Genomic DNA, 24334 nt, shown 5'->3' with positions numbered 1-24334 from the left:
ATGGAAACCTGTGTAAAAAGAAAAACCAAAAATGACGCGCCCCCCCCAAAAAAAACATAAAAACAACCAGCAATGGGCTTTGGAGACCTAGTACTGGTTGTGCTAAATACTGGGGACAAACAATGTAGGGGTCCCCTTTATTTAGCACAACCAGCACCAGGCTATTCAGAACAAGCCCTTGTTGCCAGAATGCAGGGAACAAAAAATTTAGGGGTCCCCTGTATTTAGCACAACCAGCACTGGGCTCTGATCTGGTTCTGGAAATACAGGGGACAAAAAGCGTAGAGTTCCCCTGTAATTTCCATAACCAGCATCGAACTTTTTCTAGTGGGGGGGGGGGTAATGCCACAGCCAGGAGGACCCTTTCACTGGGCCCCCCAGTCAAAGCATTACCCCTGACCGCTAGTCAGCCCAGGCCAGGGATCCCTGGGGAGCTGGGGACCCCCCAATAAAGAGGTCCCCCTCTCCACCTCAGGTCTAGGCTGATAGCCCAGGGCTATCCTAGGCACCCCTGGAGCGTGATTATGTAAAGTGTGGTGCATTTGAAAGAGTTAAATATATTGTCTTTTGCAGTGGAACTACAGGTCCCCGCATGCTGGTACTTTGAGGACCACAAGTACCAGCATGCGAGGCATTACGGGCCCACTGGGTCTTGTAGCTCCACTGCAAAAGAAATATAAAAAAAACCAGAACACACACACCGTGAAAGTAAAAGTTTAATAAAACATACATACATGCACACTCACTATCTCACATACTCACCTATGTATCCCTGAAGCCCATCAGATGCCCTTGTCCAAGTAGATAGTCCATAGGTACCTGTAAAAAAAATTCTATACTCACCTCCTCTTATGCGTGGATCACGTCCTCTTCTATCCATGTAGGCATTCATAGGGCTTGGCAAAACAACAAACCGAAAATGTAGTACATTAGTACTGTCCTCTAAGGGCAGTTACCTTTGCGGTTCTCACCATTGAATTCAATGGTGAGAACCGCTCATTGGCTGAGAGGCGGAAGGCTTGCCTCTCTCAGCCAATGAACGCTCAGCACCGGGATTTCTATAGTGAAATCCCGCTGCCGAGCCATCATTCGGGTAGTACTGTTCTTAGAGGACAGTACTAATGTCCGTTGGTCCGGAAATTTTCGGTTTGTTGTTTTGCCACGGTATGTGTGTGTGTCCTGTCTTTTTTAATATTTATTTTGCAGTAGAACTACAAGTACCAGCGGGCCCATAATGCTCCACATGTTGGCACTTGTGGTTCTCCAAGTACCAGCATGCGGGGGAGGCTTGGGTACTACTGCAAAAGACAATATCTTTAACTCTTTCTACACCATCAACCCGGCACCCACCGCTCCAGGGGTGCTGGGGATAGACCTGGGCTATCAGCCCAAGCCTGGCTGACTAGTGGGCAGGAGTAATGCTTTGGCCGGGGGACCCGGTGAAAAAGGTTCCCCTGGCTGTGGCATTACACCCCACCCCCTCCACACTAGAAAAAGTTTGGTGCTGGTTATGGCAAATACAGGGGTTCACTACGCTTTTTGTCCCCTGTATTTCCATAACCAGGACCAGATCAGAGCCCAGTGCTGGTTGCGCTAAATACATGTGACCCCTACGCCGTTTGTCCCCTGTATTTTGGCAACCAGAGCTGGCTCTAAATAGCCCGGTGTTGGTTGTGCTTATTACAGGGGACCCCTACAGCGTTTGTCCCCTGTATTTAGCACAACCAATACTGGGTCTCCAAAGCCAGGGGCTGGTTGTGCTTTGTGGGGATCTCATTGATCCGTCCGTGCATCTGTGTCATTGATTTTTTGTAAAACACAGAAACCTGTAGCACGGATCTCCCTGATCCTTGCATGCATCTGTCTATCACACACGATCTAATGAATATTCAAATCATTAGATAATGCACGATAGATCTGGGGTACATCGTGCAGCTTTTGCTGCACATCATCCACTGGAGCTGCCAGGGAAAGTTTAAGGGAGATCGTTAACAACATCGTACTGTGTGTAGGCACCTTAACCTATCAGCTATCTGCCCCACAATTTCTGATGGCAGTCCTGAACACAGCCACCGATTCTCGACCCAGGTGTTACCAGCACACCTCGAGTACCCTTGCTGACAAGCTCAGCTGCCGACGCAGGCTACATATACGGATATCCTTGCCGCTGACATTTGCTGCATATACACTACAATTAGCGCTCTTTCTATACCTTCAGTCGGTGATCTACACTGCCGGCTGCAGCTGTTTTGATGGACAAATCCTGCTGCAGGTGCACTAGCGCACTTAGGGGGGGGGGGGGTTCTGAGTACCCAGAAATCCCCCCTGACAAACTAAATTGTTTTTTTCAGAGGCAGGCTACTGCCCATTCAGTTGTCGGCGCTTCCGTGTCAAGTGGCTTTCATACCAACTGATGCGGAAGTGGTGGGAGCGAGAGAGATGGGGGATCATGGGCACCAAGCAGCAGCCCGGCACCTAGCGTGTGTTTTAGTATGCTATGTGTATGTATGCTCTGTGTGTGTTTGTAAGTATGCTGTGTGTGTATGTTATATATGTATGCATGCTGTGTGTATGCTTTATGTTGTGCGTATGTATGCTGTGTGTGTCCTGCGTTTGCCCCTGAGAAGGAATGAAAGCTGTAAGAGCCAGAAAAGAGTCAGTCAGGATAAAAGCAGGATGCTGGATAGAAAGAGAAAAAGCAGTGAATAGACAAAAGAATGTCAGCTCAGGAGACAAAATTTCAGTGGAATGCAATTAGCGATTAGCTGATTAGAAGACCTTTGTTGTGGTAGATTAAATAAAATAACATGTGTCTCACACATATACAGTGTATATACAGTATATATAGCTTTTGAAATGGCAGTTGGTGTGGTTCCCCCAGAGCCAGCCCTAAACAAGATTTTGGGTGGTGCCCCCTCCCATGGGATCCAGAAAAGGGGTGTGGCCCCATGGAAGGGGCGTGGTCTCACTGTGTTGTGGCCCTTTCCACCATTGCGCTGTGCTCCCAACACTGATCACAGCATCCCGCTCCCAGCACAGATCACAGCACCCCTCTCCTAGCACAGCACAGATCACAGCACTCCTCACCCAGGACCCCTATCCCAGCAGAGCACACCTCTCCCAGCAGTGAGCACCACACCACCCCGGCCCTCACCCAGTTCCAGACTTACTTTACTTGAGTGCAGTCTGCAGAGCCGCCCAACTCGAGGTACAGCAAACCGCAGGCGGTGGACCCACTTTTTCCAGCTCAGACTGGCAGACCGAGTCCCGGTGCATGCCGCCCTAGCGCTAACCACTAGCCGCTGTCCAGGTGCCCCACTCCGCAAACCATCACCAGCTGTTCTGCCTTTGTCAACTCACTATTTGCTGCTGAGCTCTGATCTTGTACACTGCGCATCTGCAGTAGCAGCTGCCAGAGACTCTGCAGGCAGCAAGTGCCCCGCCGTGCCTGCCACAAACCTCTGCCGGCCCTAGGGGGGCTTGGATGCCCCTAGGCATTTGCTTAGTTTGTCTATGCCTAGGGCCGGCTCTGGGTTCCCCTATTTGAATTGTTGTCTGCGCTGCAGCCCCACCCCTGGCTCCGCCACATATATACAAGTAAACTTCAAAGCAGTGGTACTCACAGGACTTGCAGTCAAATATATATATATATATATATATATATAGGTGGTGTATAAACACCTAACACAAACCGGTATCTCCGTGTGGTCAACATTTCATTTTATTGCAAAATTTCATTTAACAAAGATACAGTGCATATTGCTTACCTTATATACACAGAAGAAACTCCCCAATGATGACACAGCTGCCAAGCCCCGTTTGACACCCGTCAGGTACTGGTGACATCACAACCAGCGCGACGCGCGCCCTCCAACGCTACCCAGAGCTCCCTGCGGGGGCTAGAAAAACAGAGGAATTCACCAAGTGCAATTAGTCCCACAGCCACAAGATGGCGATAGAGATAAAATACATATAACATCAAAGCTACACACATACCAAGACTGAAAAATTCTAAAATAACATACTATATAAAATATTATTGATCAAGGCTAGAATATAGTGTTACAAGCTGGACTATATAGGTCCTCAATACTCAACATCATAATGAATAAAGCTTAGATAAAATGTAACCTACATATCATAAATAACAAATCAAGTGTGAGTACATGTAAACTCCACACCAACGTAAAACTGAAAAAGTATAAATTAACGGCTATCCATAATCAATGTTACAAAGCGCCAGGCTGGCCACCTACTGTAGTTAACCATAAGACACAATTAAAGACATACATATATACAAACATATGAACATTTAAGGAAAACTAATGATTTGGTGTATATAAACACAATAAATACACTTTGGTACAAAGATATTAAAGAATGGAAAAATTAGAGTATATTATTAGATGAAACATTTTAACTGGTTAGTTTCATTCAATCCATAAGGACTTATGGTATTAAGGAAAAAAATCCACCGCGCTTCAAGTTGTAATAGACGTTTCGCTCTATTGCCCACTCTGATCTGTTTCGGTACACAGTCCAAAATGTTGTAACGAATAGTCGCCAGTGAGTGTTTCTGTGCCTTGAAATACCGGATGACAGGTTGATCCTGGTCCTTACCCTCAAGAGCCAGCCGAATGGCTAACCTATGAAGGGCCATACGTTCCTTAAACTGCCTTGTGGTCTTCCCTATATAGAGAAGACCACAAGGACAGCAGATGCAGTACATTACAAATTTACTGGTACATGTTAACATGTTTAATGGGTATTTGTTTACCTGAATGGGGATGTAAAATATAATGACCATTCTCCATGTACCGGCATTTCATGCACCCAGTACAGGTGTAGCATCCTAGTTTGCGTTGTAAAAAATTGCTTGAACGAGCTGCACCCATAACAGAAATATCATTGCGGACTAACAGATCTTTGAGATTCTTTGATCTAGTATAACTTGGCATAAGAGCGGTACCTTGCAGAGGTTTTAAATCTGTATCTGAAGTAATTATGGGGCCACATTTCCTTAGCATGTAACATATGTTGCGGGCTAGATAGATGAAACCGTTGTACAAAGGCGATTTTATCCTTTTGTGGTTTCACTTTATTCAAGGTATGTAAGACCTGATCTCTAGGGAGGGCTAATACTTTGTGTTTAGTCTCTACTAATTCATGTAGATCATATCTTCTCTGTGCAAATTGTTGGATCATTTGGTCAATTTGTTTCTCTGTGTTCTGAATGTCATCAGACAATCATGTGTACCCTCAGAAATTGGGAATACGGTAAGCTACGGATCGTGGCCCGCGGATGTTGGCTGCTTGCGTGTAAAATTGTATTGCGGTATGTTGTTTTTCTTTTCTATAGGTCTGTATGTAAGATGCTGTTTTCCTGTGATACTTGAACGTCCAGATATTGTACTGTGTGTTTGCTAATGGTATATGTGAATTTTAATGTGCTCATCCAAGGTGTTGATATGGATCATGGCATCTTCAAACTCCTTGTTGTGAGCCCCGCCACGCTAAAAACAGGTCGTCTATGTACCTTGTTAAGAAGATAATTTTGCAGCCCATAACTGGGTTAAGCAAAAATAAATTCTTCTCGACGTCGAACATAAAAATGTTTGCAAATGATGGGGCCACACATGACCCCATCGCGCAACCACACTGTTGAATGAACCATTTGGTGTCAAACATAAAACAATTACGAGTGAGCGTTAGCTCTAATAGATGCAAGAAAAATTACAAATCTGGTCCTGTATATAATGTGTACCCAGTGAGGAACCTGTGCATAGCCTCGAGTCCCCTGGAGTGGGAGATACTGGTATAGAGGCTTTAGACATCTAACGTGCAATGAAAACAGTTATCTGGTAAGGTGAGATAGAAGACAGCTTATTGATGAACGTTGTTTTTTCCTTAAGGAAGGTACTCTGTTGTTGTATAGGTATTTGAAGAAAAGAATCTAAATATTGAGACACAGTATAATATAGAGAGTCTCTCCCACTAACAATTGGGCATCCAGGTGGATGTATTGCATGTTTGTGGATCTTTGGTGTTGTATACAGAATGGGTGCCGCCGGCCATTCTGGAACTAAACCTTTAGCTGTAGAGTTGTTAATAAGTTGTTTTTCTACTCCTTCCCTGAGTATATTTTCCAGCTCTTTTTTAAAGATGTTAGTCGAATACACAGAAAATTCTTTATACGTTGTGACGTCTCTAAGTTGTGAATAGATTTCTTCCTTATAATATGTAAGATTAAGAACCACAACACCGCCAAGGCAGTTCACGATGTCCTGGTAGGATTGTATGTCTTTCAAGGCCTGTTGTTCAGTTTGGTAAGATTAAATCTAGATGGATTTCCATAAGCTGTCACATGATGGTTCATCATTCTAGAAAAGCTTTTAATTGAGGAGTTTGATGACACAGGATCAAACAGGGATTTACTTTTAAACTGTATCGGTATTTGATCCTTAGATTTTAACAAGGAATCTAGTTGTTTATGGAACTAATTGTCGGCAGAATTTGTTTCGATCATTGTTCCACTGGAAGTCGTCAAATCTCTTTGATGGAATAAATTATAGTCCTCGATTTAGAACTTTAGTTTCAGCTTCAGTGAACACCCTGTTAGACAAATTAAAGACTATGGGCCTGATTCAGAGCCGTTCGCTATTTGTGGTCGTTCGTTTAAAAACAAGGGGTGGCTATTCAAATGATCCGTACGCACATTGCAGTCTGTTCACACCTCTAAGTCTGAACGAGCGAGCAAAACATACGCTCGTTTATTTGTTAAAAACGCCCCCTGGCCGCTCGCATCCTACGTCATGTCCGCTATTTATTAGATTAATCGAGTACATCGACCAGCGTATGATCTGCTCGCTATTCTTGTGGTTGGTGTTTGCTACCACAAATTTGCGAGCAGTTCTGGCTATAAAATAACCCAGTGACGTGAACAATGACGCTGCTGTTTTAAATATACACACCCATAAAACGCCCGTTTTGACCTTTAAGCACGCCTGCGTTCGGATCTCCACTCCCCATTTTCAAGCACCTTCCCCTGTTACCACCCACATACGCCTCATTCTGTCACTCAAAATAGCAGGCCCTCGCTATATTGCGTACCAACGATTTTCGGCCGCACTGACTGGTTCGCGCATGCGTACTAAAAACCGTACGCATGCGCAGATGTGCAAACATCGCTCGGAACGAGCGTACTGCCGCTAACGAGCGGCTCTGAATGAGGGCCAATGTTTTCTTGCGACGTCTTTGATTTTTTTCTACTGATCCTTTTGTACTGGCCGCCCCTGCAGGTGCTACATCTTTGTTTAAATCCCACTGTGCGCGGGTCTTGACCCCTGAAGGGGGGTTTTGTGAACGTGAAGTGCCAGCATTTTCGGATTCACTGTGTGATGTATATCCTCCGTTAGAGGTGTCCGTATCCAAGGGCCTACGTCGCTTCCATTTATCCCTGTTTTTCATGAGTGTCGACATCCCAGGGTTATTCACCCAACTGTAGACTCTGCACTTAGAATGGTCCCGTTGTACTGTGGTTAACTTGTCTCTCTTAAATTTAACAAGCTCACATCGATATGACTACACTTGTCCACCCAATTTTTTGAGCCAATCCATGTCTGGATCAGACTTTAAAGCATCCAGATATGTTGTTTCAAATGAGGAAATCTTTGCACGAACAGAGGATAGTTCTCGGCCAGATTCCTGTATCACAAGAAGCATGAGGTTGTGGCTGCACTCATTCAGTACAGCCACCCATCATCGGCAAAATTCTGAATTGTACTTCCCTATAGTGGGGATATTTTTAATTCGGAACCCCCTGGGTATCTGTTTGTTACGGAAATAGTCCGACAATGTGACCCCATGAAGAAAATAATCAATCTCCTTCTTTTCATTTTGAGGAGCTGGAAATACAGTTGTTCCTTGGGTTCATCACCCCCTGTGATTTCCAATACATCTTTAAAATATATATATGTGTGTTCATACATATGTATTTGTAGATTTGTGTGTGTGTGTGTGTATATATATATATATATATTAGTGTGTGTATATATAAAAAAATAAATATATATAATTTATATAAAGAAATGGGCACTCCAAAAGCCAAAGAAATCACAAAGGGTGCCAGGATAAAAATAATATATAGTTGAAGAAAAATGGCACTCCAAAATAAAGTTCAAACACTAAAGTGTTTATTTAGGACATAAATCCCAAACCGATACCATAACGTTTCATGCAACAAAGTACCTTTGAGAAAGGGTACTTTGTTGTTCAATACGTTGCTGTATCTGTTTGGGACTTATGTACTTATGTCCATTGCTGTTTGAACTTTATTTTGAAGTGCTGTTTTTCTAAAACTATATTATATATATAGATATATATATAGATAATATGATAGGATCACTGGTAAAGTGGTCTGTGGCAGGTACATTTGTCCCAGATTCCTGTCTTTTGTGTTTTAAACCCCCAGGAGAAAGTCTGCAGTGTAGCAGGCTTGAGTTTCGGCTTTTTGAAAAGCCGGTTTGGGACCTGGGGGTTGTGGGTGAGAGGAGAGGGAGGGCTCCACCCACGGCCACTCCAGGTTTTGGTTCTCTTAGCCTGGTAACAGGCTTGATTGGGTTCCCACCTGAGAGTGGCCAATATAAGCCTAGTGTGTTGAGGGCTGATTGTCTCACCTGGGAGAGCAGACAGGGAGTTTGCTCAGAGACACTTGGATACCTAACTGTGAGTGTTGTGCTGTGCTTTTGTTGCTGGCGAGGGCATTAGGCCCTGGCAGGTTCTGGTAGTGAGGGAACTACCTGTGAAGTTAGTCCCCCGACAGGGCTAGGATTTATATTTGTTTTCTTTATGTTTCTGACATTGCACAATAAAGACTGGCGCCGACCAGCTTGTACTTGCATCCAGACGTGTGTGTGTGTGTGTGTGTGTGTGTGTGTGTGTGTGTGTGTGTAAGGAAGGAGTCCTCTACCCAGGAGAGAGACCCCCCAACCTAACTGTGTCACAAAATATATATATATATATATATATGTAAAACACCAATAGGTCAGACCAGCGCCAAGTAAAAGTTATATTCCTAACTTCCGTATGAAGTAACAGTCAAACCCAGCTGCATACCAGCCTAAAATATAGGTGTCAGCTCCCTATTAATTAGTAATGGTAAATTACTAATAGCATAAATAGTTGTACATAGATGTTAACTTTGGAGCGACTGGCTAGTTGGCTATAAATATTGTCTTATAAACATGAATAGAGTTCAATCACTACATACATGTATGTAAAGTGCAAGTGCTAATATGTGCAAAATTATAATACAAAATTGTGCAGATTCATGTGTGTATATATACATAAATAAAGTGCATTAGTGAAATGATATATGTACTAAAAAGTACTAATAAATAAAGTGAAACCATGTGGAATACAAGAATGTATTTACATGTAATAAATAAACTAAAAATTGAATTGATATATAAAAAATTTAATAAGACAATTCAGAATAAAAAATAAAAAACCTCACTTGCCCAATAAAAGCAAGATGTTACATAAATATAGCACTGAAAAATTGTTAAATTGTTAAAAAATCAATATAAAGGAAACTATGGATGAAACCAGCTTATCTTAGGTAGAGGCTTAACAGTTCATGTAGCAGACATATATTTGCCCGAGGTGCGGCTTCACCAGTGCTCTCCTACAGCTGCAGCTGGTTAGAGTTATACAGCATAATTGTGTATCATCGTTGCAGGTATTGGAATCACACTGTATTTGGCAGTGACACCTGGATTACAGTGGTATCAGTACCCCGTCATCGTTGTAAGGGACAAATCAGACTTGTCATGCCCCTTCCCCATGAGGCCACACCAATTTCACAGATGCATGTTTTAAAAAATACTGGGTGTGGGGGGGGGGGGGGGGGTGTCAGTGCTCTTTCTGGCCCAGGGCACCCAAAGTCTAGTTATGTCTGACTTAAGGACTATCCGCTTGCAGAGAAAAACAGAGATTTTTTCAAGCAATAGATCAATAAAGTTATTTTATTTGCGTGAATCAATCTGTGCCTGTTTTTTTGTTGTGGTGGTTGTTGTTGTTTTGCCTCTGTAATGTTCCCTTGCAATCAGAATCTGGTTAAATTCATTCTTGATGTCCAGCTTGCCAGGTACTCGTTCTCCAAATATTTTATTACAAAGTGCACCAATTTTATTTTTTATTTTATTCTATTCGTATATATTTTCTCACAGCCTTAATATCTTAATACTAGATAAATAGTGTCTTTGGGCACAAGGCCTAAATGAAGGCTGCCATCGGTAACGCTGTGGAATGTGCACAATAACATAGGTTGTACGTACAGACATACTAACTGAGGGAAATCTAACAACCGTGATGGCTCCCAAAACATTTTAAATACAAATGATCTAAGGTAGAATTAGATTTATTAGGAATCTGCAGTTGATAAAAGCAGTTTATCTCTGAAGCAAAATAAAAGGTGACGCCTAATACTTCTAGGAAATAATCATGGCTGCTACATCATACTGTGGTTTGTCTGCTAAAAATGTTTTAAATCCTCGTTCTGTACACCTACATAAATCACTGCTGTAGACCGCTAAAGACCTCTCCGATGTTTCAGTCTTAGCCAAGGTCTCATGAAGTTCAGATTGGCCACAATGCAACGGCAGTAGATGTGGAGAGGCAGACTTGGCATGCTGAGGTTTGGACATAATTCTGCCGTCTAAAATGATGGTATAGAGGACAAGTACAGACAACACATTATATAGGTAGTGTAGAAATAGCCACCAACAGTGAGACTTGATCAGCATAGTACAAAGTGAGTCACAAGTCTGACTGGACCACACAAATTCTTTCACCATTTTATATTTGAGGCACTTCAATCTTGATTTGACCCTTTACATGGAATTAATGTACTGCCACACTCCCAGAGAGCTCACTGTTATTGAGAGCACTTCATCTACTTAACCAATGCATCTTTACTCAACCTCTCAACTCTGTAGATCGTTCTAATGGGTCAATCCAATTAGGTGCGAATTACGAGGTGCGAGTTGCTATTTTCTCTTCGAATTCACATAGCAAATTAATTTTGCAATCCAATTAGCAACTCGCACTGAATCAGTCAGAGTGAATTTGCATCTCTCCATTCGCACCTCCCTGAGAGTGAGAGATGGAAAGGAAAATATTTTAAGGTTAAAATGATGGGACACTGTGATGAACCCCTTGAACACCCTCTCCCCCTAATGACTAATTAGGCAATTGGAAGTTTCCAATTAACTTATGTTAGTCCAATAAATAAATGTATTTTTTTTTTGGGGGGGGGGAAAGATTGTCCTCATATTACCCCAATATCAACTTTTTAGTTAGTTTAGGCATCCCAAATTTAATTACAATATTTTTTTAAATGAAAAATTCTTTTTTTTTTTTTTCATGGTGCCCTCAAAGTACCCCAAAATCACTTTTTTTTGCATTTTTCATTGAATTAGTTTGCGATTAAATGAAAAAAGTTAGTTTTTTATAATTTTCTTGCTTTTAAAAAAAAAATTGCCATTTGACACCATTTAAAAACATACAGTACCTTAATAATGCCCACAAACAGCCTTCTATACGGTCCTGCTAACAAAATTATCCATTTTGGGGGGTCCAGGATGCAGGGCGGTAACTAGGGTGGTGTGAGCTGTGCCATGGCACAGGGCACCGCAGGGCAGGGGGTGCTGTTTGGGCCTGTCAATTTTCCTGTTTATTATAATTCTCACTTGTAGCTTCCTCTTCTTTTATCCCCAGCATCTCATGGCCTTCCCTATCTCTTCCCTGGCCCTTCCCAATGAGGCCATGGCCCTTTCTCAGGTGCACTATCTTATGTCCCTATTTAAAAAATGGGGGGGCACCAATGCTCTCTCTGGCACAGGGACCAAAAAGTCTAGTTACGGCTCTGCCAGGATGGTCTCCCCACTTTTTCATGCACAAAATCTCATTTGGCAGTAAATTCGCATCCCTCCGCTGTGAGTAGTGCGAATAGGCATTTTTAATTGGATTGGAGAATTCTCGGGAGTGCGCTTCAATGTGAAGTCTGCGAGTTTCAAGAAAGAAACAGCAATTCGCACCTATTTGGCCCCTATGTGTGAATTGATCTCCCAGTCTCCTTGTTCTGAATTTTATAAATGGCCTTTTGCATGCAATATCCGGGTGGCATGATGCAGCGTGTACTTTTCCATTATGGAACCAGCAGTCCATACTGGTATTTTTATGCATGCTCAAATGACAGGCAGCCTCTGCTATTCATTGGTATTTGTCTATCTTAATGTAAAAGGAAACCAAAACAACTATCCTTTCACATCCACACATTTAGAAAAAAAATAGATTAAAGTTAAGGATTGAAATTGGAATCTCTCCAAAACCTAACCATACCCCAACTCTGAACATTAATATAAGCAAACCCTTCAAAACATGTGATTGGCAGAAATAGATGATGGCCCATTCTCAAACCAGTTTTTCAAACAGCCCTACTACTGGAAAACAGTAATTTTACCATATAATTTTTAATACATTGTAAAGTTAAATGTTATAAGAAAAATATTCCTAGATTGTGAGGAGGAGGTATTTAAACCAAAGGAATAATACATTTGATTGAGTAAATGTTCAGTATTCCCAGCCTTCTAGAGAGGGAACTGCAAACCCATCAGTGCTGTTCCGGTATACGTTTTGGAAGCCAGCGGACGCAATGCCGACCGCCGGCTTCCCGACTGCTTAATCCCGGCGAGGGTTAAATGACAGGCATCTAAATCTAGATGCCTGTCATTTTACCTACGCCGGGAGACCGGCACCCGGTATCCCGATCGAAGGGATGCCGGGCCCGGGGGGGGACTTAGGGTTAGGCACCCCCCCGGGTGGTTAGGGTCAGGCTAGGGGGAGGTTAGGGTTAGGCACCCCCCCGGGTGGTTAGGGTCAGGCTAGGGGGAGGTTAGGGTTAGGCACCCCCCCGGGTGACTTAGGTTTAGGCGGCAGGGAAGGGGTTGTTAGGTTTAGGCACTTAGAGGAGGGATTAGAGTTAGGCATGGGGGGGGGAGTTAGGGTTGGGGTTAGGTGGTAGAATTAGGTTAGTTTATACTTATACTTTAGGACAATCAGGATTTCCTCCTCTGTCGGGCTGCCTTGCGGCCGACGGTATATCATACCGATTCCGCTGGAGGAATTAGGAAAGTACAACTGATGAGAGCCTGAACAGCTGCAAATTTTCTGCATAGTGGAGTTAGCACTGCACTGGCTATATCATTATATCTTTCCTGCACAGTGGGGATAGCACTGCGCTGGCTATATCACTACATCTTTCCTGCACAGTGGAGTTAGCACTACACTGGCTATATTACTACTGTACATCTTCCCTGCATAGTGGAGTTAGCACTGCGCTAGCTATATCACTACATCTTCCCTGCATAGTGGAGTTAGCATAGTTAAGAAGCCTGATACACATTAACAATCAATGGAGGACACTGATAAGAGCAGAGGAGACAGAAGTAGACCAGGGATCATTTACTAGCGACAGCTGTCTGCGGGACACTGCGCAGAGCAAACAGGAGACCAATGATCATCTGCTAATGATGTCGGGTGGCAATGGCGCCCCCCCCTTGGCCGGCGCCCATGGCGAGGGCCATCCAGGCCAATAGGAAGATGCGCCCCTGATAAGGGGAACTAATGGGGGGCTGCATAAGGGGGACCACTACTGGGGGTACTGTATAAGGGGCACTACTATGGACCTGCATAAGAGGGGCCACTACTGGGTACATTGCATACTGGGGGTACTGTATAAGGGGCACTACTGGGGTTAAGGTGCATATGGAAAGGAATGTTCAGAGTGATGATAAAGGGGGGTGTGTCATGTTGACATGCCCCATTTTTAAGTGACCACGCCCATTTTTCGTCACGCACCCCTTCGGCGCGCACACATAGGAGTGGGGGGCTCCATTTTTAAATTTGCCCTGGGCTCCCAATACCCTAGTTACGCCACTGCTGGCTACATGACTGCATCTTCCCTGCATTGTGGAGTTGGCACTGCACTGGCTATATAACTACATTTTCCCTGCATAGTGGAGTTGGCACTGCACTAGTTATATCGCTACATCTTCCCCGCATAGTGGAGTTAGGACTGCACTGGCAATATCACTACATCTTCCCTGCATAGTGGAGTTAGCACTGCACTGACTTCATCACTGGCTATATTACGGCTGTACATCTTCAATGCATAGTGGAGTTAGCACTGCACTAGCTATATCACTACATCTTCCCTCCATAGTGAAGTCAGCACTGCATTGGCTGTATTACTACATATTCACTGCATAGTGGAGTTGGCACTGCACTGGCAATATCTCTACATCTTCCCTGCATTATAGTGGAGTTAGCACTGCACTGACTTTATCATTACATCTTCCCTGTATAGTAGAGTTGTCACTGCACTGGCTACATCTTCCCTGCCTAATGGAGTTAGCACTGCACTGACTTCATCACTACATCTTCCCTGCATAGTGGGATTGTCACTGCACTGGCTACATCTTCCCTGCATAGAAGAGTTAGCACTGCACTAGCTACATCACTACATGTTCCCTGCATAGTGGGATTGTCACTGCACTGGCTACATCTTCCCTGCACAGAAGAATTAGCACTGCAATAGCTGCATCACTACATGTTCCCTGCATAGTGGAATATCACTGCGCTGGCAACATCAATACAACTTCCATAGATATGGGAGTCATCACTGCCTGTAATATGTTGGTCCACATTAATAATTTTCAGTATTAAAATATGACAATACTGTTTGTCACATGTGACTACTCAAAGGTGAACACATAAATAATGTTGTTTGTTCTTTTCAGCAGAAGGCCTTGACGAACTGGAATATGAGATCTTGGAGTGTGAGTTTTGTGGGAAGGAGGGATATCCAAACAAGTTCCTGAGGTCGAAGAGATTCTGTTCTCTGTCATGTGCAAAACGGTAAATATATTTTGATTAACACCATATTTTGTACTCTGGCCAGGATTACATATAAAAGATGAGTCTGTTGGAAAAAGAAGTTATGTAATAGTATCAAAGTCACACATCTTTTTCATTTGAGGCTGTAGACAAGGTTGTAATGTTGACTTTGAAGTATTGACGTGTTCATAATGTCAACATTAACTATATTGACATTGAGCAGGTCAACACTGATGTAATGTCGACATTGTTGAAATATACAATGGGCCAAATGTAATAGGGTGAGAGTGTAGAAAATGTGTCAGTTTAGCAGTAAACTCTCACATTATTACATTGGTCGAGTGTTATTTTCAAAATGGGAGAACATCTGGATGAGAGTTTAAATCGTGAGGGTTTTTTAAGTCTAAAAACATGCAAGTTTGCCTGTTCTCGGACTCTATTACATTGGCCGAGCTTAGAAAATGTGAGAGTTTAGCAGTAAACTCTCACACTTTTTAAACTCTCACCCTATTACATTTGGCCAAATGTCTTTTTTTGTGTACTTCTAATGGTAACGCTAACCCTAATGAACGTCAACATTTAGATTGGAGACAGAGTGACAGCATAACATTCAAGTGCACAGGGTAATGCACCCGATAATTGTAGTGTTTTTCGTGTTCAACAACCATTCTTTAAAAGGCACCATAGTTATCTCAGGTTTATATTACATTTTCAGGCAGCTGTGGCTCAATGGAAGAGTTATGATGGATTAGTTAGTCGAACATCTGGAACACTCCAGGACATGTATTGAATGGTTCCATGCATGCAGATAGTCTGACTTATCCTTCCTATTATGTGTATTTTCATCTGGCTTAGCACCACTTAATATAAAATATAATTACAAAGCAAACACTTAATATGGAAACTAGGTTCCAGGATATTATTTACTGAAGCATCACAACACTGAGTCAATATTTGTTCTAGAAGACAGAATAATCATTACCCTAGAGAAAGATTAACAAATGGGGCGGATGGAGCTACACCTCCAGGCCTCCACATAACAATAGGCCCGTCATCATGACAGCATGATGATTTCCAGCCACCATCCGGCCACATGGTGAGCCAGAAATCAGGTTATTAAAATTATATTTCTATTTTTCTCACAATGGGCCATATTTACTACAATCCGCATTTAAAATGCGGTTGTACTGTGATATTTTCGGCTAAGGGGTGTATTCAGTTTTAAGGGAAAAGCAGAGATCCGCAAAAAAGTATTGCCGATTGCGACTTTTCACCAGGCAGAAACTTATCTCCGTATTCAATTCCATCTGCTTTTCGCATACGCAGAAAGTCAATGCAATGTAATAGGCGAAAAAGATTTGTCTCTGAATAGCAGGAGAAAAGTGCAAGATTTAAATTTTGGGGTGCAAAGGTGGGGAAACCTCTCAGCACCCTTGGGACAAAGCCACCCCCCTCCCCCCCCCCCCCCCCCCCCAAAGAATAACTGCGTAAAAAAAAAAAAAGTGAGGAACACCCCAAAAAAGTACTTTGAATTAGGGGGGTGAAAAAGCACAAAGTGGGGGGACAAGTCGCAAACTAGCGACATAAGGTTCTGGGGGTGCTCTAAGAAGGGGTCAAGTGTTTTTGGGATTGCAGGTGCTTTTCTGATGGTGGAAATTCGCAATTATTACAACTGTACTTTAGAGACATTCAAATATTCTAGCACCCATTTTCAGGTACCCCAAATTTAACTGGACTGCAGTACTTATTTTCTCCAAAAACTACTGCTTTATGCTATTCTTCACCACTTGTGCAAATACATTAATTAGTGGCAATTGTGCAAACTTAAGTACCCCAAACAGTTTTATTACGGCTAATTGGGCACTACTACATTGATCCCCAATGATTTCCCCCATTCTGACACCACTTGTCCCTTGTTCTGACTTTGCGTGTCTCCATTTTCGTGACTTTTGGAATTGAATAGGGCGAATAAGGGTACGCGCACGATAAGTTTGCGCGGCTAAAATACGCAATGTAGGCAAAAAGTCCAGCATGCGAACCTTTATCGCATACGCAAAACTAATTGAATAAAATAAATTGGCCTAAATTTGCATTCCCTTGCAGGGACAGAGCTTGCGATAAAGCTCTGACCCTGCGAATCCTGTCCGCACACTTCTTCCTGTATTATTCAGAGAAAATACAGGGAGAATGTGCCTGCACATGCGCCGCCGCCAGCTACCACAAACCCACCCTCACGACCGCCCAACCTGTGACCCCTTTTCCTCCTGCTTAGCTTACACTTTCCACTTTTACATGGAGAGAGATAAAGTACCAACCAATCAGCTCCTTGCTGTCATTTTTCTAGCACAGCCTGTAAAGTGACAGTTATGCTGGGCACATACAGGCCGACGGACGATATATCGTGTGTGCAGTGTGTACAGACGATATGTCTGTCAACGACGTCGTTCACAGACATATCTTTTCACCTGTGCAGTACAGCCGTTGCTCAATATATCTGCAGATATATTGGTGCATTGTGTTGTGTGTGTACGGGTTGTCAGCCGAATGCCCGCAGAGGCCGCAAGTGATTGACATCATAACGTCCGGCATGACACATCGGGCCGACGATTGGTAAGTGTGTATGCCCTTACCAAGCGTCAGTTAGGACGGCGGATCAACCGAATAGTGAATCGGTTGTCCTAGTGTGTACCCACCTTTAGAGGCTAATTGGTTAATACTTTATCTCTCTCCAAGGTTTGATCAATCTCCCCTTGGGGTTGAGGTGTCTAAGCGTCCCAGGCAAAGTAAGGGACTGGCGCCCTACCCTCCCCCCCCAATAGTTTCAGAATAACCAAAAACTTAAAATAGACAAGAGTGCATATGACAGCTGCCGACACAAGTGTGCACTCCTATAAAAAGCTACGCACATACTTTGCACGTTACACACTTACCTGGCAAACTCTGACAGGGGTCACACATGTATAAGGTAAGTGTTCGCACATGCAGCACATAACATACACAGCTCCTCACATGTTACCAGCTCCCCCTCTCTGTCCAGGCTACAGCAGCAGGAGGACACAAGTCATAGACTCACCTCTCTCACTCTCAGGTGCACCATCTGCTCCCCATCCGCCGTCAGCCAGACAGTGGTGTGTGAGGGATAAGGGGCGACGCTGACCTCCGGCTCTGCTGCTGCTAGATGCCTCCTCACATTCGGGCTTCGTAACCAAACGGGAGGAGAAGGATGGACAGGACCGTACATGTGTCACACGTCTTTTCCCACCAAATTCTGCGAGCGAGGCCAGCGTCAGCAGCAGTGTAGTTTGAGGCCAGGTTCACGCAGCTGGTGCGTGGCCATAGCGGGAGAGAGAGCGTGCTGCCTTGCCAGTCACTCACTCACTGACTCCGCTGTGCATGTGTGCACGTGTACCTGCTGGTGGCCACTGTCATCACAGAACTGATGTGTGATTCTACCCCCTGGCCATGGGTGGCACGCCAGGCGATTCCCCCACCCTCAGCTGGCGCCCCTAGCAGTGCCATCCTGGCCAATGGGTAGATACGCCTCTGCAACCCCACATGGCAAGAGCCACACGCACACAGCACTGGTCACAGCTCCTTCAATTCTCGCAATAGGCCCTTGAACATTTTCAGCCCTAGGACCATGTAGGGGACATAGGGCCGTATTCAATTCAGAGCGAAAAGCCGTTTTCGCCCCGTTTTTTGGAGATAATTTTGCCTCAAAATGTATCTCCGTATTCAATTCCAGTCCGTTTTCGCCTAAGCGAAAAGTCAATGTACTGAAATAGGCAGGAAAAAAAAGTGCAAAATCTATATTTTGGAGTGCAAATGTTGGGAAACCACCCAGAACCCTTGGTACACCCCCCAAAGGACAATTCATCCAAAAAAGGGGGGGGGGATTTCCGGAACACCCCAAAAATCGCCTTCGAAATTTGGGGTGAAAATGAAAAAAGTGGGGGGACAAAAACTGGCGAAATAAGCTTCTAGGAGGTGCCCTAAGAAGGGGCCAAGTGTTTTGGGAATTGCAGGTGCTTCTATGACGAAGGAATTTCACTTTCATAAAAATATGGTAGTACCCATTTTCAAGCACCCCAAATTTGATGGTGCTTAAAAAACACTGCTTTATGCCATTCTTCAATACTTTTACCTAGACGCTAATAGCAAGCAACTACCAGCACTTAAGTACCCTAACTAGTTCAATTAGGGCCAATACTAAACTACCATAATGATTTCCGAAGTCGGCCCATCTTTTTATGGGGTACAGAGTGATTCCCCCAATTCATCCTGCACTTTTCGCCTGGATCACATTCGCCGGGTCCCGTTTTTGCCAGTTTGTGAATTGAATACGGAGTAAATCAGGTGAGCGCATGAAAAGTTTTCGCCTCCAAAACAGGCGAAGGCGGCGAAAAGTCGAGTATATAACGGTAACAAGGGCTCTGATTAAATGTTGGATTTCGGCCCTCTTCCCCATGCTAACTTTATTCGAGCAAATGCTGTATGCTCACCTGTATGTATTATGGTTACGATTATGAAAAATAGAGCACATCTTGTTAGTATAGAAAGCTAAGCCCAATCTGGTAGGTAGGTGCCTTGGCTGAACCAAGTATTTTGGCTCGTGGTCAAAGCTGACCACAGTGTGGTGGTCAATAATAGCCAAAGCAGATCCAAATTAGAACAATATACTGATTAAGACCCATGTCTCTTCAACAGCCCCACTCATTGTATATGCTCTGCAGTATCTTTTACCATTAGGACCATCATGGTAATTGAACCCCTGAGTTGACATTATACACTCCCAACACTAAAGTGCAACTTATTTTTATTTTTCCTTTTCTCAGGGTTCTTGCAACTAAATGTAACCTAAATAAAGCTGTTTAGGTATTGGTCATATGAAGCTTGCAATATCATAAAATTCTTTATAAACCACATGCTAGTATATTCTGTATTCCAGGTACCAAATAATATCTTTGTTCTGAAGTTCTATATCCATTATTTCTGTTTTTGCTTTTTAGGAGAGGCAGTGTACTTTTCATGTGAATTAAAGTGTTATCCTTGTGTTTTGTTATACTATGAACATCTTTGTTAGGGCTGGTTCCCATTAATTATTATAGGGTGAGTGTTTTTGAATGCTACTTTACATTTTTCCACTTACAAAAACAGTGTACTGCGATCCAAGAAGAAACACAATGTAGTCAGAGGGAACTGCAGTTCCCCTGTAACGCAAAATCATTGCATCGTTCGTTTGGTATTAGCATGCTGCGTTTTTAGGTATTTGGCCATACAACTTAGAGTGGCCACATTACCTTCCCTTATTTAATTAGTCTTTTTTTTTTTTTTTTTAATGAAGTGAAAACAAATCAATCCTATATGAAAATACCTCAAGTTACATTATTCTGTGTTTCTGAAATGTCGTCATTCTGCACGAACCAGCAGCAGAGGCTTAGGGTTAGGCTACGGGAGGGAATATTAGGGTTAGGCATTAGGGGGAAGTTAAGGGGTAGACACTTTGGCAGGGTTAGGGTTAGTCATACTTCTCAGTGGAAGCACCGCTAGATCCGCCCAAAGTCATCCTGGCATCACCCCTGGACCACACTGCTGGAGCCGCTGGACTAGGTATGCATATGTCACCACTAGACCATCAGGGACATTTTGTCGACATCCTATCATGTCAAAATTTCATCGGCATCGTCATGATAATGTGAACGTGGTCAATGACAATATGACAAGCATGTCAACATTATGACAATGTCGACCTGATGAATGTCGACAAAATATATCACACCCAAACATGTCAATAAGACACGGTAAGTTTACAATCTCTTTTCCAACTGTAGTAATGATCTACTCATACCAACTGTGCACTGACCATTTAGCCAGTATTTAGATGTTTCTATTAATTCTGTGGCAGGGGTAGTCAACATGTGGCCCTCCAGCCGCTGTGGAACTAGACATCCCAGCATGCCCTGCCACAGTTTTGCTATTTGGCCATGCTAAAACTGTGGCAGGGCATGCTGAGATGTGTAGTTTCACAGCAGCTGGAGAGCCACATGTTAAATATCCATATTCTATGGTATGCTGATCTTGGTGGATATGTAGAGGTGCAGTGGTATGACAGAGTTATGTACACACCGGCGGAATGCCTTATCACTACAGACAGACCAGTTGCTTAACCAGGTGAATGGTTTATTTGGTATTAAGTGTTGCACTGCCGTACTCACTGTAATACACTGTGGAGTGGGGTTTGATACACCTCACCAGCCGGTGAGTATATACTGCAATCAGGTAGCTGGGCAGGGTGCTGGAACAGCAGTAATCTTAAGTAGTGTTTTAGGTCTCTGATGGAGCTAAGTGAGAGATGTCCATCTTCCACTGTATCACTCTTACATAGTAACAAGATGGCGCTGCGCATGCAGACTTTGGCAGCCATTTTGGAACAGGGAATGACGCCTACCTGGAGGTACTTTATATGCAGTAGCGCACTCCACTATCAACAGATCTATGGGCAATGTTTGTCTAATTTGTACGTGTAAAATCAATAGTTCGTTATACAGGAGATGAAGTGTGACAAACTACCCGGAAACACTACTGAAAGTCCAAAATTCACCATTCAACACATACTCACCAAAACTGAATTTTTCACAATATTATTTACATTTATTTCAATGCTGTTTATTATCGCTCTTTACCTCAAACCCTCTCTTCCAAAAGCACGCTTTCTGTTATTAACCATGTTTTGCTAAAATCCTTTGCACTTTCTATTGAATATTATTTATAACCATTTTGTTCCTCCATTATGAAACTCCCTATTGGCAACTGCCCCCCTTCACTGCCTAATAAAGCTACCTTTATCCAATCTACACTACACTAATCACTCTCACTCCCCAGTTATTAATTTAATATACCTTTCTCATACTTACCTCCATCTCCCCTCTCTTCAACATCTCATCTCTATCCTTCCCTTCATTACTTGCCCAGTACCATCTTTGTTTCCAGTCTGCATCTTCTAAATGCTCTTGTTCTTGGACTCTCTTGATTCAACAGTATACATAAACTGAACCTACCCTCACACACGCAAACGCTTCATGGCAAAAATACTTGAACACCTTTGTTAATTAGTGTGTCCATGCCATTCATCCATGACCTTTTGGTTTCTAGTTACATCAAACTAATTTTCATTACTAAAATGTGGTTCCCAACTGCTTGAAAACAACATGGTCTAAGTATCCCCATACATTGTAAGTGAGCTCAGAATCCTCATTTAAACTCCTCTAGTTTATTTCGTACTTTGGTCTTACCCAATGGATATAATCTCCTACAATATAACATCCTGAACCTCATCTTCTTGCATCTCTACTTCATCCTAAGTGTTTCCAACTTGGCTTTGTCATCCATGCATAGTTTCTTAGAAATATGTAGATGGTTTGCACTTTGTCATGAAGTCACAACAAGAGCTACAGAACAAGTGCTCTTCTGTTTCGACATGTGCCTTAGGGGGATTAAATGCGAAAACAAAAAGTTTTTGCCATTGAAAACATTTCGCACCTATCGCCCGAATATGCCACTTACCATATCACAGCTACACGCGCTCCCGTTTATTAGGCTATCCTATTGCAAAACCAGCAATAACCAGTTTGCATGGATGACCAGCAATAAGTACAGGTGAAAATGGGTAAATCAGCCTATACCCCAAAAAAGGTAAACTAATATTGGGTAATAGTAGAAGTCTGTTAGTGGCCATATTCAAAGGTTTTGGGGTTCTGAAATTGTGTCAATTGGCTGTTATACTGTATGTATTTTTCTAAAGCAGTGAAATAATGACCGAAAGCAAATTTTTAGTTTTCTGTGATATAATGGCAACAAATCACAAGCAAATAAGAAACCTACTTGCGAGTCAATGCATTTGTTCATTTTCGCCTGATCTATGTTAATGTATTTGTTATATGTATCTGGTCCAAAAGAACACAAATTGAATAAAAAAATAATAATAACAATCTTCAAGGTACAGTGGTAGTGATGCAAAGCGCCTTGGGCTTTATAAGGCCGACAAAAGCAGTAGATGGAGTAGAAAAACTGAAGGAAATCTAAGACGAAGTAGGAGGCATCTACACAGCACCGGAGGATCAATCCGTGACCACTACCTAAGACAGGTTTGTGCAAAACAAATATCAACATGGACTCCTCACATGGTGATTCATTTTGAATCTGTAACGTATTGTCTCAAATGTTTGTCTCACAGCTACCCACAACCTACTCATGTGCAGAAGTGTTAGAAGATTCCATACCTGTTGCAATGACCACTCGCCTGCGTCGGCAGACTGAAAGAGAGCATGAGTTACGCCTCCTTCACATAAGGAAACACTCTCCACAATCTGAGCTGCTGCCGGATTCTCAGACAGAGCCATCTCTGTGGACAGTGGAAGATGTGCGGGCATTCATACATTCTTTACCAGGTACTTGTACGACAGACATCTTTCTCTGCGTTTCTGCGTACATAGAGGTATTCCAGAAAAATTAAGAAAGCAAAACTCATTAGGATACTTTCTGCATTAGTGTATTTAGGATTACTGTAACGAAAAAAAAAAATAATGATAATTTATTTCCATGACTGGATTCAGTTTACTGAGATACACTTATTAGTACAATACAATGAGCTTGTGGGATTCTAACCATAATGACCAATAAACATCTGAAACCAATTTCACATTATAGAATAACTTGTAAACCATACCCGGGGTCATCTCAGTTGGCCCCCTGCCACTCTCTCCCCACCCCATCCATCCTTATATTACTTAGCCCCATTCCCGACAGAGTGGTCCAACTCTTCGCTTGGTTTGTACAGACTGTACCATCGCTACAGTGGGAGTTGCGAATGGGAGAGGGGCAGGCCCCAATTTCCACTGTGCGTGACACAGGTGGAAAAACTTGGGGAATTCTAAATAAATTAATTTTTTCTATAGTTATTTTTATCCAGGTAAAAGAGTGATGATGAGTTGTATATTTGCGGGATGTAGTTTATAGACAGGTGGACTAAATGCCGCTGTTCTATATCCCGGCAGGAGAAGCCAGACGGGGGACTTAAGATAGACGTCGAAATACCGACGCCTATCTTAATCCCGACGCTGGAACGGCGAAGGACGATAACTCGTTAGGGCTAAGCCCGGGGCGTCCTTAGCGTTACCCGCCGGGGGGGGGAGGGTTAGGGAGTGTAGCAGGGTTAGGTTTCGGAGGGGAGGGTAGGATTAGGCACCCCTAGGGGAATACGCGCACACGGGGATTTTCTGAGTACCTAGAAACCCCCCTGGCCGCTGATCCATCGCCGCCCAGCCTGATTATTTCTTTTTTTTCTAAAGAGAAGGAGCAGCTGGAGTGCAGCTAACTT

The 24334-nt window shown here is 43.2% G+C and overlaps 1 protein-coding gene across 7 annotated transcripts in view; it reads left to right on the top strand.

The window, feature by feature from the left end:
• Positions 1–24334, top strand: part of PHC3 (polyhomeotic homolog 3) — a 189401-nt gene that overhangs the window by 152389 nt on the left and 12678 nt on the right. For 4 of the 7 annotated variants that reach the window (XM_088452386.1, XM_088452384.1, XM_088452379.1 and 1 more), the window contains exons 12-14: positions 14862–14979; positions 22955–23102; positions 23192–23405. In XM_088452386.1, the coding sequence (XP_088308512.1) occupies positions 14862–14979; positions 22955–23102; positions 23192–23405 (480 nt within the window). The remainder of the gene's footprint in view (positions 1–14861; positions 14980–22954; positions 23103–23191; positions 23406–24334) is intronic. The other 3 variants (XM_088452385.1, XM_088452382.1, XM_088452383.1) reach the window with 2 other exon arrangements.

The sequence above is a fragment of the Taudactylus pleione genome, unplaced genomic scaffold (genome assembly GCF_031769625.1).
Source record: "Taudactylus pleione unplaced genomic scaffold, aTauple2 ptg000037l, whole genome shotgun sequence".
Taxonomy (NCBI): Eukaryota; Metazoa; Chordata; class Amphibia; order Anura; family Myobatrachidae; genus Taudactylus; species Taudactylus pleione.
The sequence above is the reverse complement of the archived record's forward strand: the minus strand, read 5'-3'. Positions and strand labels throughout refer to the sequence as shown.